Source organism: Meriones unguiculatus, chromosome 2, assembly GCF_030254825.1.
Source record: "Meriones unguiculatus strain TT.TT164.6M chromosome 2, Bangor_MerUng_6.1, whole genome shotgun sequence".
NCBI lineage: Eukaryota > Metazoa > Chordata > Mammalia > Rodentia > Muridae > Meriones > Meriones unguiculatus.
The window spans coordinates 129886929-129899518 of NC_083350.1; the positions used below are offsets into that span (position 1 = coordinate 129886929).

The 12590-nt window shown below is 50.2% G+C and overlaps 1 protein-coding gene across 1 annotated transcript in view; it reads right to left on the minus strand.

Moving 5' to 3' along the window:
• Positions 1–2111: 2111 nt before the first annotated feature.
• Rassf3 (Ras association domain family member 3) overlaps positions 2112–12590 on the minus strand; it is a 62982-nt gene continuing 52503 nt past the window's right edge. The window contains exons 2-5 of the mRNA XM_021637869.2: positions 9074–9181; positions 8031–8268; positions 6640–6749; positions 2112–4695 (exon numbers count right to left, since the gene is read on the minus strand). Of these exons, the coding sequence (XP_021493544.1) occupies positions 4546–4695; positions 6640–6749; positions 8031–8268; positions 9074–9181 (606 nt within the window). The 3' untranslated portion in view covers positions 2112–4545. The remainder of the gene's footprint in view (positions 4696–6639; positions 6750–8030; positions 8269–9073; positions 9182–12590) is intronic.

A 12590-nucleotide genomic window follows, 5' to 3' on the forward strand; every position in this document is an offset into this window, starting at 1 on the left:
CTGCCCATCAGAGGGGATACAGTGTTTGTTCTCTGTATCCCCATGAAAATGGAGTTTGCTGGACACTCTTTGAGCTTGGGAACAAGATGGCTGAGGAGCCGCACTGTCACAGGCCTGCCAATCACTTTCACGACAGCCTGTGCGAATGCTCAGGTCACACAGCTCACTGTGGAATGATGTGTTACTATACTGTCAGCTTTCTAAATTAAGGCCCGTTATATGGCTAGCACTTTGACATGAGCTGTAACAGAGACTTCCCTTCAGTAAAACACCACACCAGGACCACCTGGCAGCATCCAAATGCAGCATTTGTGTAAACGAGCTAAAAAAACAAAGACAAAAACAAAAACCCTCAGAATTTTGTTCCTCTTATGTGCTGCACACTTACAACACTGATCCATGGGGTGAGCCCGGAAGATGTGAGAACTCCCACCAGCCACAGCTGAGGGCCCAGTCCCCAAAACCCATTGCACATTAGACACTAACATAAAGTCCCAGGCTATATGGCTATAGACCTGGGGTTCCCTTGGCCCCTCCTCAGACTCATTGTAGTAGAACAACTCACAGAAGGCTGGAAAATACCCTGTGTGTGCTGGCTTATTACAAAAGACACAGACGAAGATATTGGCTAGATAAGATGCACCATTCTCCAGGAAGCTCCAGCCACCTGAAAGCTCTCTAGATGAGGATGGGGTGAATGTGGGGCGCCTGTGGAGTCTTCACTGCAGAAGCATGCTGTGAAGCCTGGACAGCCATGTTGAAGACCAGCAGGGCCCCCCTCTACAGACTGGTTTTCCTCTTTGTGCAGCCTGTCTCTTCCAGCTAAGAGGCAGGGACCCTTTTGAAATGGAGTCTTGCACTGCACTTCACACAAACTGTTTTTAATTTTATTAGCAATACCACTCTGACATGGTGCAGGGAGATGGAACTCAATCCAAGGTCACTTCCTTTTCTTTCTAACTGGGTTTTTGTTCTTCATTACCTGTCTGTGTTTGGGTGTGTTGGTGAGTGCAGGTGCCCACGTAAGGCCAGAGGCCTGAGATCTCCCTGGAGCTGGTGTGTGCAGATGGTGGTGGATGCTGGGAACTGAGCTCAGATCTGCTGAGAAAGCGGTCAGCACTCTTACCGCTGAGCCATCTCTCCAACCTCACAAGGTGACTCCTTTAGGGCCAGCTCCAAGACACAAAGAGAAAGGAAGGGGTGCTTCCATGACCTGTCTTAGAGAAGAGAAATTCTCATTTCTATGATTTGTCTTGGGGAGGGCGTGAGGAGTCAAGAATAATGTTGAATTGGCTACCCAGAACCTTTAGAAAGAGCTTGGTATAATACTACTACTACTACTACTAATAATAATAATAAACTAATTACCCAGGGCGTTTCTCCACATGGCCTGGCCCTCGGTTCAACACGGCCTCTAGAGGGCAGCATAGCAGAGAGAACTCTTTCTGCAGCCTTGGAGACAGAACACACCCACCAAACCCAAGCAAACCTCTCCATCCTAGTGCAAAACCAGAGCAGGAACCTAAAACCACTTCTTGAAAACACTCCCTGCTGTGCACGTTGCCTATTTCATGTAACAAACAAACAAACAAAAAGGGGCAGGACAAGAATGCAGGGGTAAGCCTGGATGGTGGCGCAGGCCTTTAATCCTGGCACTGGAGGCAGAAGCAGGCAGCTCTCTGTGAGTTCAGGACAGCCAAGGCTACACAGAGAAACTTCGTCTCGAAAAAAAAAATGGCAGGGGTTGACTGGGTTTTCTAAAGATCGCCTGCCTCTCTCGGCAATAAGAACAAGACTTCAAAATACTCTTTGGTGTTGGCATGGCTCAACACTTCCCAATGCATATGTAGTTCAAAAGGAAACAATTTTAATGTTCAGGACAGGTAGACGTGGAGCTAGAATCAGGAAATAAAAACACCATTTGGGAAAAACATTGTGTCCCCTCCCCAAAAAAGGAGAGAGAGAGAAAAAAAAAAAACCTTGTAAATATTATTGAATTATGGTATGCTTTTCTCTAAAAAAAGGCTTGTTCTCAAATCGTGGCTACACACACACACACACACACACACACACACACACAGCACGTTATCATAAATAAAGACATACAAATATGAACTAACAACTTCAATGTTTAATAGAAACAATTTTGCCATCCCAGACACAATTTCAGGGGAGAAAAAAATCTTCCCTATAAAAATAAAACTTAAACTCATCAACATTATAAATATAGCTTTTAACTTCTAGATTTAAAATGCTCTCCTGCAGCTCCACCCTTCATTTCACACCGTTCTTGTACCATCACATTTTGAAGAGAAAACAGTTTTACAGCAAGGCCTCGTTTCATTTTACAGGAGGATTTGAACAACGGTTTAAAGAACAAAAAACTTTGGCCTCTGGGTCTCTTTTTCTTCTTTTAGGCTTTAAAAAACGCTGCCGTAGTAACCAGTGTTTGGGGGACAGCACGAGTCTTGAGGAACCACGGACTGGTAGATCTTCAATACAGTTAAGTTTGTGAGTGACAATGTGTAGTGCGCATGACAGCCAGCGAGGTTTGGATGAGTACAGAGGAGGGCGCCTGCCTCATACAATCTACTTCAAGTAAAAAAAAAAAAGAAAAATTTCACAGATACCCATCAGCTACTACTTTCAGGTTATAACAGTGTCTTAATCTGAGAAGCTCCCGCTTCACAAACGGTGAGCTTACTGGGAGGAGTAATTAGAAGACCAGGTGGCTGATGACAGCGTACACAAACCCGAGCCACAGTCTGAACAGTAAGAAAACAGCACAAAAGCCAGAGGCCTTCCCTGAACAACAGGCAACGTGTTGGATGACAATGTCGCTAACCCTCATGGATGCACTAAAAGGAAACTGCATGCAAAATTAAACATGTGCCATTCATGTTTTATAGCTGGCTTCCCCCCCCCCCAACTCTTCCTAATAGCTTAGAAGATCCGATTGTCTCGGGAGCTTGAGTGGCATAACCCACACCTGGAGCTGCCTCTCCCCCCCCCCCCCACGGGGACGAGTCAGGACGCCACCTCGAAGGGGGAGACACTCGATCGAAGGCACGGTTCATAGAAAGGCAAAGAGCGGGAGCACCTTGGAATTTCCAAAAGAATCCATCGGTGTCGCCGTGTTAACAATTCCTTGGGAATTTATAAACAACAAAACCTATCTAGACTAGAAACAGCCCGACTGCCAGGCCCCTCCGGAAGCACAGCACAGCGTTCCCTCTCTCGGATCTGCAGGCTGCTGCAGGAGACCAGGCGATTGTGCCAGTCTTCAGGAAGGCTTCTATTGCACATGCGTGTCTTTGGTCGGAAGGAACATGCACACTTCTGTCAAAATAGTTGCGTACTGAACGCCTGTGGCGCGGTCAGCTGGGTGTGGACCTTCCTTCCTTGGGGCCTTTAGTCAAGTCTCTTAGAGGCGAGGATGTGGTAGGACTGGGCCTTTAACCAACATCCCTGTCCTCTACTTCATAAGAACAACTTTGGGGAGGGAGGTCAGGGACAAGGAAGGGTGGACTAAAAGGGAAGAGTGATTGTCACAAAGTTTGCTGTGAGCCCTGGACTTGACACCTCTTCTAGCTAACAGCTGAGGGGAAAAACAGCTGCCCTTACCCAAACTCCTTTTTAACTCTGAGACCAACCTCGGGGGTGGGGGTGGGGTGGGGGACTACATTAACCAGCAAATGGTCAGGTCCCACCCTCACACGGAAAGCTACGCCCGCGACCATCGACTCCACAGCGGCGGAGTCGGGACGGAGGGAGGCACAGGTTACCTCCGGCCGCAGCAAGAGCAGGCCTCCCTCAGGACCATCTTGGCTGCAGCTCGTGGATCCCTCCTTTGGGCTTAGCCCTTTGGCTCTGACCCCACATTTTACTACTAGCAAATCAAGCCATCTTAAAACGGGCTTACCGCCAACCCTGAACACTTTTAACTCCTTTACAAACAAATACACCTTTCTCCTCTAGCACTACCTTAGAAGCCACATTCGCTACCTTCCCAAAAACCCCGGGCTCTCGCCTTCCCTCTACCTTCCCAACATGCCCTTCACTGTCTTGTCAAAACTCTTCACACTCTTCCCCCGATCCCCCAGAGTTCCTAAAATCCCGTTTCTTTCAGTTCACGAGGACTGCTCTAACAGAGAACAAAAACAAGCAGCTAAGTTTCACCATAGGGCAAGCACTTAAGAGATTGCTTGTTAAAGCTTTAAAACTCATCCACACATCCTAAAGCTTTACAAAATCACAATTACAGTAACTAGAAGAGAACAGGGGACATCCACCCGGAGTTCATGCTCCCAAGCACTCCGGGAAGGCTCACAGCTTGCAAGAGGTAACATCGCCGAGCCCTAACAGAACGAGCTTGCAGGGTGCCTGTGCCTATCCGTGCGCCGCAGGATGCTGCGTGAGCAGGCTTTGAGAACTGTGTCTAGAGAGGAGAGAGGAGGACCCGGCATGGTGGGTCTCCGAGGGAGGCAGCGCCGCTCTTTCCTGAGTCCCGAGCTGTGCCTTCCTGGCAGGAAGCGCCCCTCCGCCTTAGCCGGGCTTCCACACCTCGCCCAGCGCTTCCTCCAGCTTCTGCCTGTAGGCTGAGTAACGCCGCTTCAGGCTCTGCAGCTGCTCATCTTCCTCCTTGTCCAAGATGCGCAGGAAGTTCTGCAGCTCCGGTAGGCTGAAGGCCTCCCACTGTGGGGGACAGAGGGGAAGACGGCCAAGGTCAACTCAGAGTCCAGACAGGATCACTTCCGGTCCCTTTTCTCTCCCCACCCGCTCTTAGACAAGGTTTTGCTACAGTCTAGTCTTGAACTTGTGATCCTCCTGCCTCAGCTCCTGGGTCAACCCTCCAGAGAACTCCCCACACCTGCCCTTGCAGCCACCACAGTCTTGCCATCCTCCTCCCCTCAGCCCACCAGCTTCCTCCATCTCTCCTCACCTACTCCTGTATCCGCATCAGCCTCCTTCCCGACCCTGTCCTTCTACTCCCGAACTCTCCAACTCGCCCCAGTGCCGTACCGCCCCCAAGCCTGGTTAAAGCGGTCAGCTGGCATCCACTGTGCTCCCTTCCCAGCCCCAGGCCTCACACTTAGCTTCGCCCAGTTCCTCAGCTTAGTGCGTGGCCTCCCTGCTTGGCTTTGCCTACCAATCTCGCACTCATTCTTCAGATCTCAGCTCTACCTTCCTGGGACACTTCCAGGACCTTTCCCCTCCCTTCCCTCCTGAGGCTAGGTTTATCGACAGCTTTCACGGGCCACTCTGAAGCCCTGCTCAATATCAAGACTGTAATAACTACCAGTCCTTGCTTAGTGTCTCCCGGGCAGTCTCACTAACTCCGAGCTTGTTTCCTGTGCTAGAGGCCAAGTTCTAGTTCCCAAACAGCACCCCTCTCCACAGCAGGCAGTACTCAGACAGACACAGAGACAGAAACACAGACAAACACACACACAGACACACAGGAATACAGACAGATACACAGACACATAATAGAGAGAGAGGACAGCAAGATGTTCAAGCCCTCGGACCTGAGTTTGATCCCTGGGACCCACACCGTGGAAGAAGAGCCAACTCCTGCAGGTTGTCCTCTGCCTTCCACATGTGGGCCACAAGTTCATGCCTACACATCCACACAAACTGATAAAATATAATTTAAAAAACGAACAAATGAACCCCTCCCCCCCCTTTTTTCCAAGCAGTGGATAGCAAGGAAATTGCTGTGCTGGTGACCTGAGCTCTACCCCTGGGAGCCACCTATATGCGGAAGGAATCAGTTCCACCAGCTGTCCGCTATCTCCATGTGCATGCTGTGGTGTGCACGCCGGCACACGCACATACACAGGATGATAACAATGATTTTAGCAGCACTTTCCAGACCTTTCTGCGGGGAAGGTGGGATACTCAGAAGGCGTGCCCCATGCCCTGCCCCCGTCTAACCACAGTCCAGGCCTCCTGGCTTGTACGTGGCAGGCCATCCCCTCAGCCTCGGGGACTGAGCCACAGGACCACAGGGCACTTCCCACTTCTTGGGTCTGACAACCTGAGCTGGGCAGTTTGCTCAAGGATCACTGAAAGCTCCCAGACACTCTACAGGAGCAGTCTGAAATGTCTGTCTTTCTTTCTTGTTGAAATAATTTATTTAATTTTATGTGCACTGGTGTGAGGGTGTCAGATGACCCGGAAATGGAGTTATAGACAGTTGTGAGCTGCCATGTGGGGGCTGGAAATTGAACCCGGGTTCTTTGGAAGAGCAGGCAGTGTTCTTAACCACTGAGCCATCGCTCCAGCATGGAAATGTTTTCCAGTGGACACCCAATACATCCTGCCTGGAGAGAAAAGAAGGCTTATGCAAACAGAACTTCAGAGTCATCTGAGGATGAAGAGGGAAGGAGATTCTAGGGCCTGAACCTTGTTTCTCCCCCCTTTGGAAGGAAACTGGCCTGGAGACCTTCCTCAGCAGAACACCGTCGTTATTTCCTCTGACCGCTGAGGGGCAGGCACGGGCACTGTAATGCTCTAAGAGAGTTATGCTGTGAGCTAACTCGGCGTTCACTCGAGAAGACTCAAACTCTCGTCTTTCCCTGGCCCCCAGGCTGACTGCTCTGTGTAGAGTGCCGCCACGAACAATTTCTCACCCACCTCGCCAATTTCGTGCTCTCGGAGAACGAAGCTAAGCGTGTCGGTCCTGGGCCCCGCCACCAAACGCAGGTAGAGTGGGTGCTCCCGGTCAGAGAGCTTGCAGGCATACACTGGAAAGGAGACAGATAGCGAGTCACGGGGGGCTCCAGCGATTCTGAGATGGCCCCCCACCTCATCCCTCATCCCAGGGACAGGCCACTTTCCCCTAGCCTCGAGATCGCCAGCCTCTCACATGACCACCACAGGCTGACAGCGTACACGGCGCCTTGATGAGGAAAAGGAAATCGTATGAAATAGGCCTGTGATGATTCTGTCCCTTTTTGAAAATACCTCTACCAACAACAGGAACCCAAAGCCATAGGAGCAAACTTCTTTGCAGGTTAAGAACTGGCAGCCCAGCAAACCAGGCGCCTGTCAAACAGGCACAAGGCATCTCTACAGACACACCCCAGTGCCCCAAGATTTGCCAGCCCCGAGGGTGACGGTTCAGCAGGACACTGCTACTTTAGATTGTGTAGCTGATGTCCAGCTGGGCTGGCACAGTTACTGGCAAGCTAAAAATGTCGTCAGGCTTCCCCTGTGTCCCTTGGCAGTTGAGATGCAGCTGCATTGCAGTTTCCTGGTGGCAGCTGCTGAGCCTGTGGCTTTGGGAGGCCTGGGGCTCAGACTCGCTGGTCTCTGCTCTGAAGGGCCTGTGTTTAACCAATGTACACACTCAGTAAAAGCTGTGTGTCACCCTGTGTGGCTAAAGGACATGGCCATCACGTCAATCAGTACATCTTCTTCTCTGTCTGCTTTAGGCTTTTCCGGGAGAAAAACTTAGGTAGCTTTATTTATTCCACTTTCCAGTTGGCACAGAGAGTGGATCGCAGACCCCAAGTTCCACTCAAACACCTCACCCAGGATATCGCAGCCCACTGCATGAGGTAATCTGATGTTCCTTCTATGCCCTGGGCATGGGCGTAAGTCCACATAGACCCCGGGTAAGGACACCACTCATTCTTTTTCATACATGAGTTATACATGTGCCTCTTGGCCTGTCATGCCACAGCGTGAGCACATGACTTCAAATGTGAAAGCACTACTGAAAACGTCAGCTGAGCAATCATGTCCTAAAGGGCATCAGAATCACTGCCAGCGCGCCCTCAGCAAGCCTGTCCCTCTCCCTTCCACATGTGCCCACTGTGTGCAGATGCCTAAGAAGTTCCCAGACCTGCTGCCCTGCAACTCAAACATTCAACCAGCCAGTCATCAAAAAGATCGGCCATGACAGCATGGCTTCCGCTCTCCATCGCTGGGCTCCGACAGGGTTTGACGTGGCGTCTACCAGCTGCCCTTCTGCTAATAAGTAAAAGAAAGTGACTGTTTTCCTTTCAAGTGCAGCAGCATACCTTGGTCTTCCCTGTGACAACGCTTATAGAGTGCAAACTTGGTGGGGCTCTCGGTCACCAGGAACTTCCTGAGCAGGGCCTCGATCACTTCTCCCACGGTGTTCGTGCTGCTAATGTGCAGCGTGTTCATGCAGCCGCTGCTACTGGGCGGGGCTCTCCCAGGGTTGGGAGGGGTCTGTGTGGGTTTGCAGAGTTCCATCTGCACCTTGATGAAGCCAGTGTAAATCCCATTTGAATTCTGCAAGGTGGGGAAAGGTCATGGTGAACAGGCAGTCGGCTGGCAGGACGGGGAAAGGAGTGAGCCTAAGGCGGACGGTCTCTAACATAATTTCACAGAGCACAGAGAGGGGTTAGCCGGGGAAGGGGGGGGTGGTGTTAGTATAAGATCTGCAGGATGGACAGTGGAGGAAAGCGTTGCCAGGGACACAGGCTAGTCCTGGAGCAGGCCGGCGGTGAGCTTTAGGCCTCCATCGCTGCCTGTGCTGGTTCAGCACTGACTGGAGAGGACGCAATCCTGTGCGCCACATGCCGGCCAGACCAGCACTGCTTTGAAGCCTGCAGCTCTATCTCAGCTCAGGGCTCAACATCCCAGCCTTCCACAGAAAGAGCGGTCCCAGTGAGGGCTCTCCGACCACCAGGTCAGCAGAGTTGACACTGAGAAAATAGGCTGGTTTTATTCCCAGCAGCAGTAAGGACACACACCAGATGGCCACTTCCGCTGAACTCTTAAATATACAGCAGCACTCAGCACGCTCAAGAAGGTGAGAGAACTCTCGCCCCCTGCCTGGTCAAGCTGCTGCTGCTGCTTCTATGGATAGTCCTCGCTGCAAGGCCCGAAAGCTCATGGGCGATCCTCCATGTCTCAAGCAGTGGTGTTGGCATTACAGATGTGCACCACCCGTTCTGGCCTTTTCGTGAGTGTTGGGGAATCAAACCTGCTGGCTTGTGCTATTACACGCTCACCCATCCCTACCCCCATCCATCTCTCTGACCCTGTCTGTCTTTTTGTGAGAGCCAAATGAACCAGGAAGGAGTGTACTTACTAAGGTCATCTTCAGCTTGTCTGTGACGGCTGAATTGTACTTATGAACTTTCTCTTTGATTTCCTCTTTGCTGAGGTAATTGTGAGTTTCCTTCTCTTTCTCCACATCCTAGAAGAAGAGAAACAAATCAAGGTCATGCATGAACAACCGTGGGGGGAGGTTGGAGGATGCAGATAAACTGGGATTCATCTGCATTCCACAGACAGCCGCCAGGCACAGCTCTCCTTGACGCACACATTATTCTATTTTATTTTGAAGCAGAGCAGGCTCATCCCCAAGTGTTCCTCTCATTCCTCACACTAGTCTTCCTAGGGGAAGTGAAATGAAATCTACCAGCAACTAAAAACAGTACTTCGTTAAATATTATTCTGCAAATCTGCCTTTGCTGAATTTTCCTTCTGCACAGAGTACCTGTTTTGGGCATTTCAAAGAACTGTTCGTTTATTTACATGTTTACCTTTGAGGCAGGGTCTCCTTATATGGCCCTGGCTGGCCTGGAACTTGCTCTGTAGACCAGGCCGGCCTAGAACTAACAAGAGACCCGCCTGCCTCTGCCTCCTGGGTGCTGGTATCAAAGATGTGAACCACTACATCTGGCTTCAAATGATATTTAGAGGTGCAGACCCAAAGCTTCTCCTAAGAACACTTTTACTAATGTTATGGTCTCTGCAGCTTTACAGTACATACTAGCAGAAAGCACAGCAGGTAAAGAGTACTAAGTCAACGGCAGTAAACACCCACCTGACAAACTGAGCACAAACTGAGAAAAATTTACCTTCCAAATAGTCCCCATGCCAAGATACGAGTGACCAGACTCCCTCTACCCACCATGCTGTCTGCTTCGCCCCACATCCTTTTACCTTTCTCTTCCCATAATCTGAAAGGGGAAATACTGATTAAATTCTTCTGTGAGCCTTTAGAATTCACTAATAATTTGTTGCCTACAAGCCTCAATCAGTGCATGATACATTCTACCTAGTTTCATGTCAACTAGGGTAGTCATCTGGGAAGAAGGAACTTCAACTGAGAAAATGTCCCTGCCAGAATGACCCTTGGGCAAGCCTGTGGTACATTTTCTTGATTGGGTGACTGATGTGGGCCTGTGCTGGGCCTGTGCTGGGCCTGTGGGCGGGCGCTGCCACCATGGCCTGGTGGTCCCGGGTGCTGTGCAAGAGCAAGCTGAGCAAGCCAGTGAATAGCACTCCTGCATGGCCTCTGCCTTCAGGTTCCTACGTGCAGCTCCTGTGTCCTGACTTCCCTGGATGAGAGACCACTAGCACTAAGAAAAAGGGAACCCGTTCCTCCCCCAGTGGAAACCCTAACCAGGCCAGCACAGGTGCAGCCGTGTGGTCACAATGCCTGGGCTTCCCGTGAGTCAAGTATACCGGGTGCCTACCTGGATGGCAAGTGACGTGCCTGACCGCCCAGCACAGCTGGCATAATCACTCTGGGGTCCGGGTGAGACTGAGTTCTAGGAAGTGAATTAACTTGCCACTAGAAACCTAGCTGCGGGAGCGGGGGGCTGATCCCAAAGCCTGGCAACCCTCACCACCTCAGCTGTCTGGTAGACTGTAGGTATGTCCACGCTGGCGCGTTCATGTACTCCTCCCTGCAAGCGAGCTGGTTAGTCTCTCCGTGGTGTGGGTGAGAAACGAGAGAGAGTGTCAGAGTTAATCGGCTCTTCCAAGGACGGCCCCAGTAGTCACCAAGAACAAGTTCTATCTTAATCCAGGTCCTATATGTCATTTCCACTAAACTAAACGGGTCTCCACGGCTGTGGAGTAGCAAACATGTAAACATGCAAACATGTAAAGAACATGTTACAGTCAGATTGGAACTCAAGGAACGGATTGGGAAAAGTGTAAAAATAATCCAGGCAGGCAGTTGTTCCAAGTGACCTCTGTGTGGCAATGGGGTAAGCACACCAGGAATGGCTACTACAGAACCTGCAGAAGGAATGCCATCCAGAAGAGAAAATGGTTCTTCGGCCCTCAATGGTGTGATGAACATAACTGTCAGCGTCTTCAGTTTCTACACTGGCCCCTAACAGTCCTCAGGGCCAGAACGCGGACAATCTGGAGAAATATCAGCACAGATAACTTGCTTATCTCCTTGGCTCCATGGGCAAGCCTGAAGCCCCTTGGGAATACTGCCAGTATCAACAGAGTCCCAGAAAATAGTCCTGTAAAGTTGTTTCTGTGGGCTAGGACTTTTCAAAAGGAAAAGCACAATGTGACCCAAGCTGGGCATAGTGGCACACGCCTTTAATCCCAGTACCTGGGAAGCACAGGCAGGCAGTCTCTGAGTTCAAGGCCAGCCTGATCTACAGAGTGAGTTCCAGGATAGCCAGGGCTACAGAGAGAAAACTTATCTCAGAAAAACAAAAGCAAATGAGCAAAAAATGTAGCCCATCTCTTCTCGCTCTGTTCTTTCTAGCTGACAACTAATCAGCCAATGGCCACAGCTGACCAAGAAAATGAGGTAGCCTTGTCTACACATTTAATTTGTAAGTAGTAACTGCCCAGGGGCCTTCAAAGCACACACAATTATTCCTCAGTGTCCTGCAGGACAGGGTAAAGGGTATTGGCCCCTCCATAGATACCAAACTTCATCTGTCCCTTATACAAAAGGGCACAGAAGTTGCATATAACTTAGGCATCTCTTCCCACACAGTATAAATCATCTCCAATACACCAATAAATGTCAATGCTCAATGAACAGTTGCCACTGTGTTATATAAGTAACACCGGTGAGAAAAAAAAAAAAAATTCTGTGTATATTCAGTAGAGATTGCAACTGGTTGGTTAAATCCAGGCAGAGACCATGCAGGTTTAGAGGGACCACTTTTCTAATAAAAGTTCAATAGCCTGATGTGGTGATGCACACCTTTAATCCCAGCATTTGGGAGGCAGAGGCAGGTGGATCTGTATGAGTTCAAGGTCAGTATGGTTTATAGAGTTCCAGGCTCTGTTACACGTAGAGGTCTTGTCTTGAACAGCCCTGTGTGGTGGAGCAAGCCTGAATCTCAGCACTCAGGAAGCAGCTGGCCTGGGCTACAGAGCAAGACCCTGTTTTTCAAACAATAAAAAGAACCAGGAAAACAGCTGAACAGTAGCATGCACAGGGCTTTGGCTTTGATGGCCAGCACCAAATTAATGGCATGGGGTGACAGGGTAGAGGGACAGGAGCATAGCATTCCAGTGAGCTCTGGGATCTGCTCTTCAGTCTATCACTGGGCCTTGGGGCTTGCTCTCCCTTCTGTTTGTTCATTTCCTGCTAAATAATGAGTGTGGAGTAGGTCATATCTGAAGAGCTCCTGACCTAACAGCAGCACTGTCTGCAAAGATCTAATCTGATGCTGTTCTCTTTAGTAAGACCAAGAGAGGGCCACGACTCCATGTAAGGGATCGAGGAAGCTAAAAGGCCCCCTGACCACTAACGGCACATAAACAGCCCTGCGCGTGTATCCTGGGGCTTCACCTGGGTGAGAATCCTAAGAAAAAGAGGAGAAAGGGGC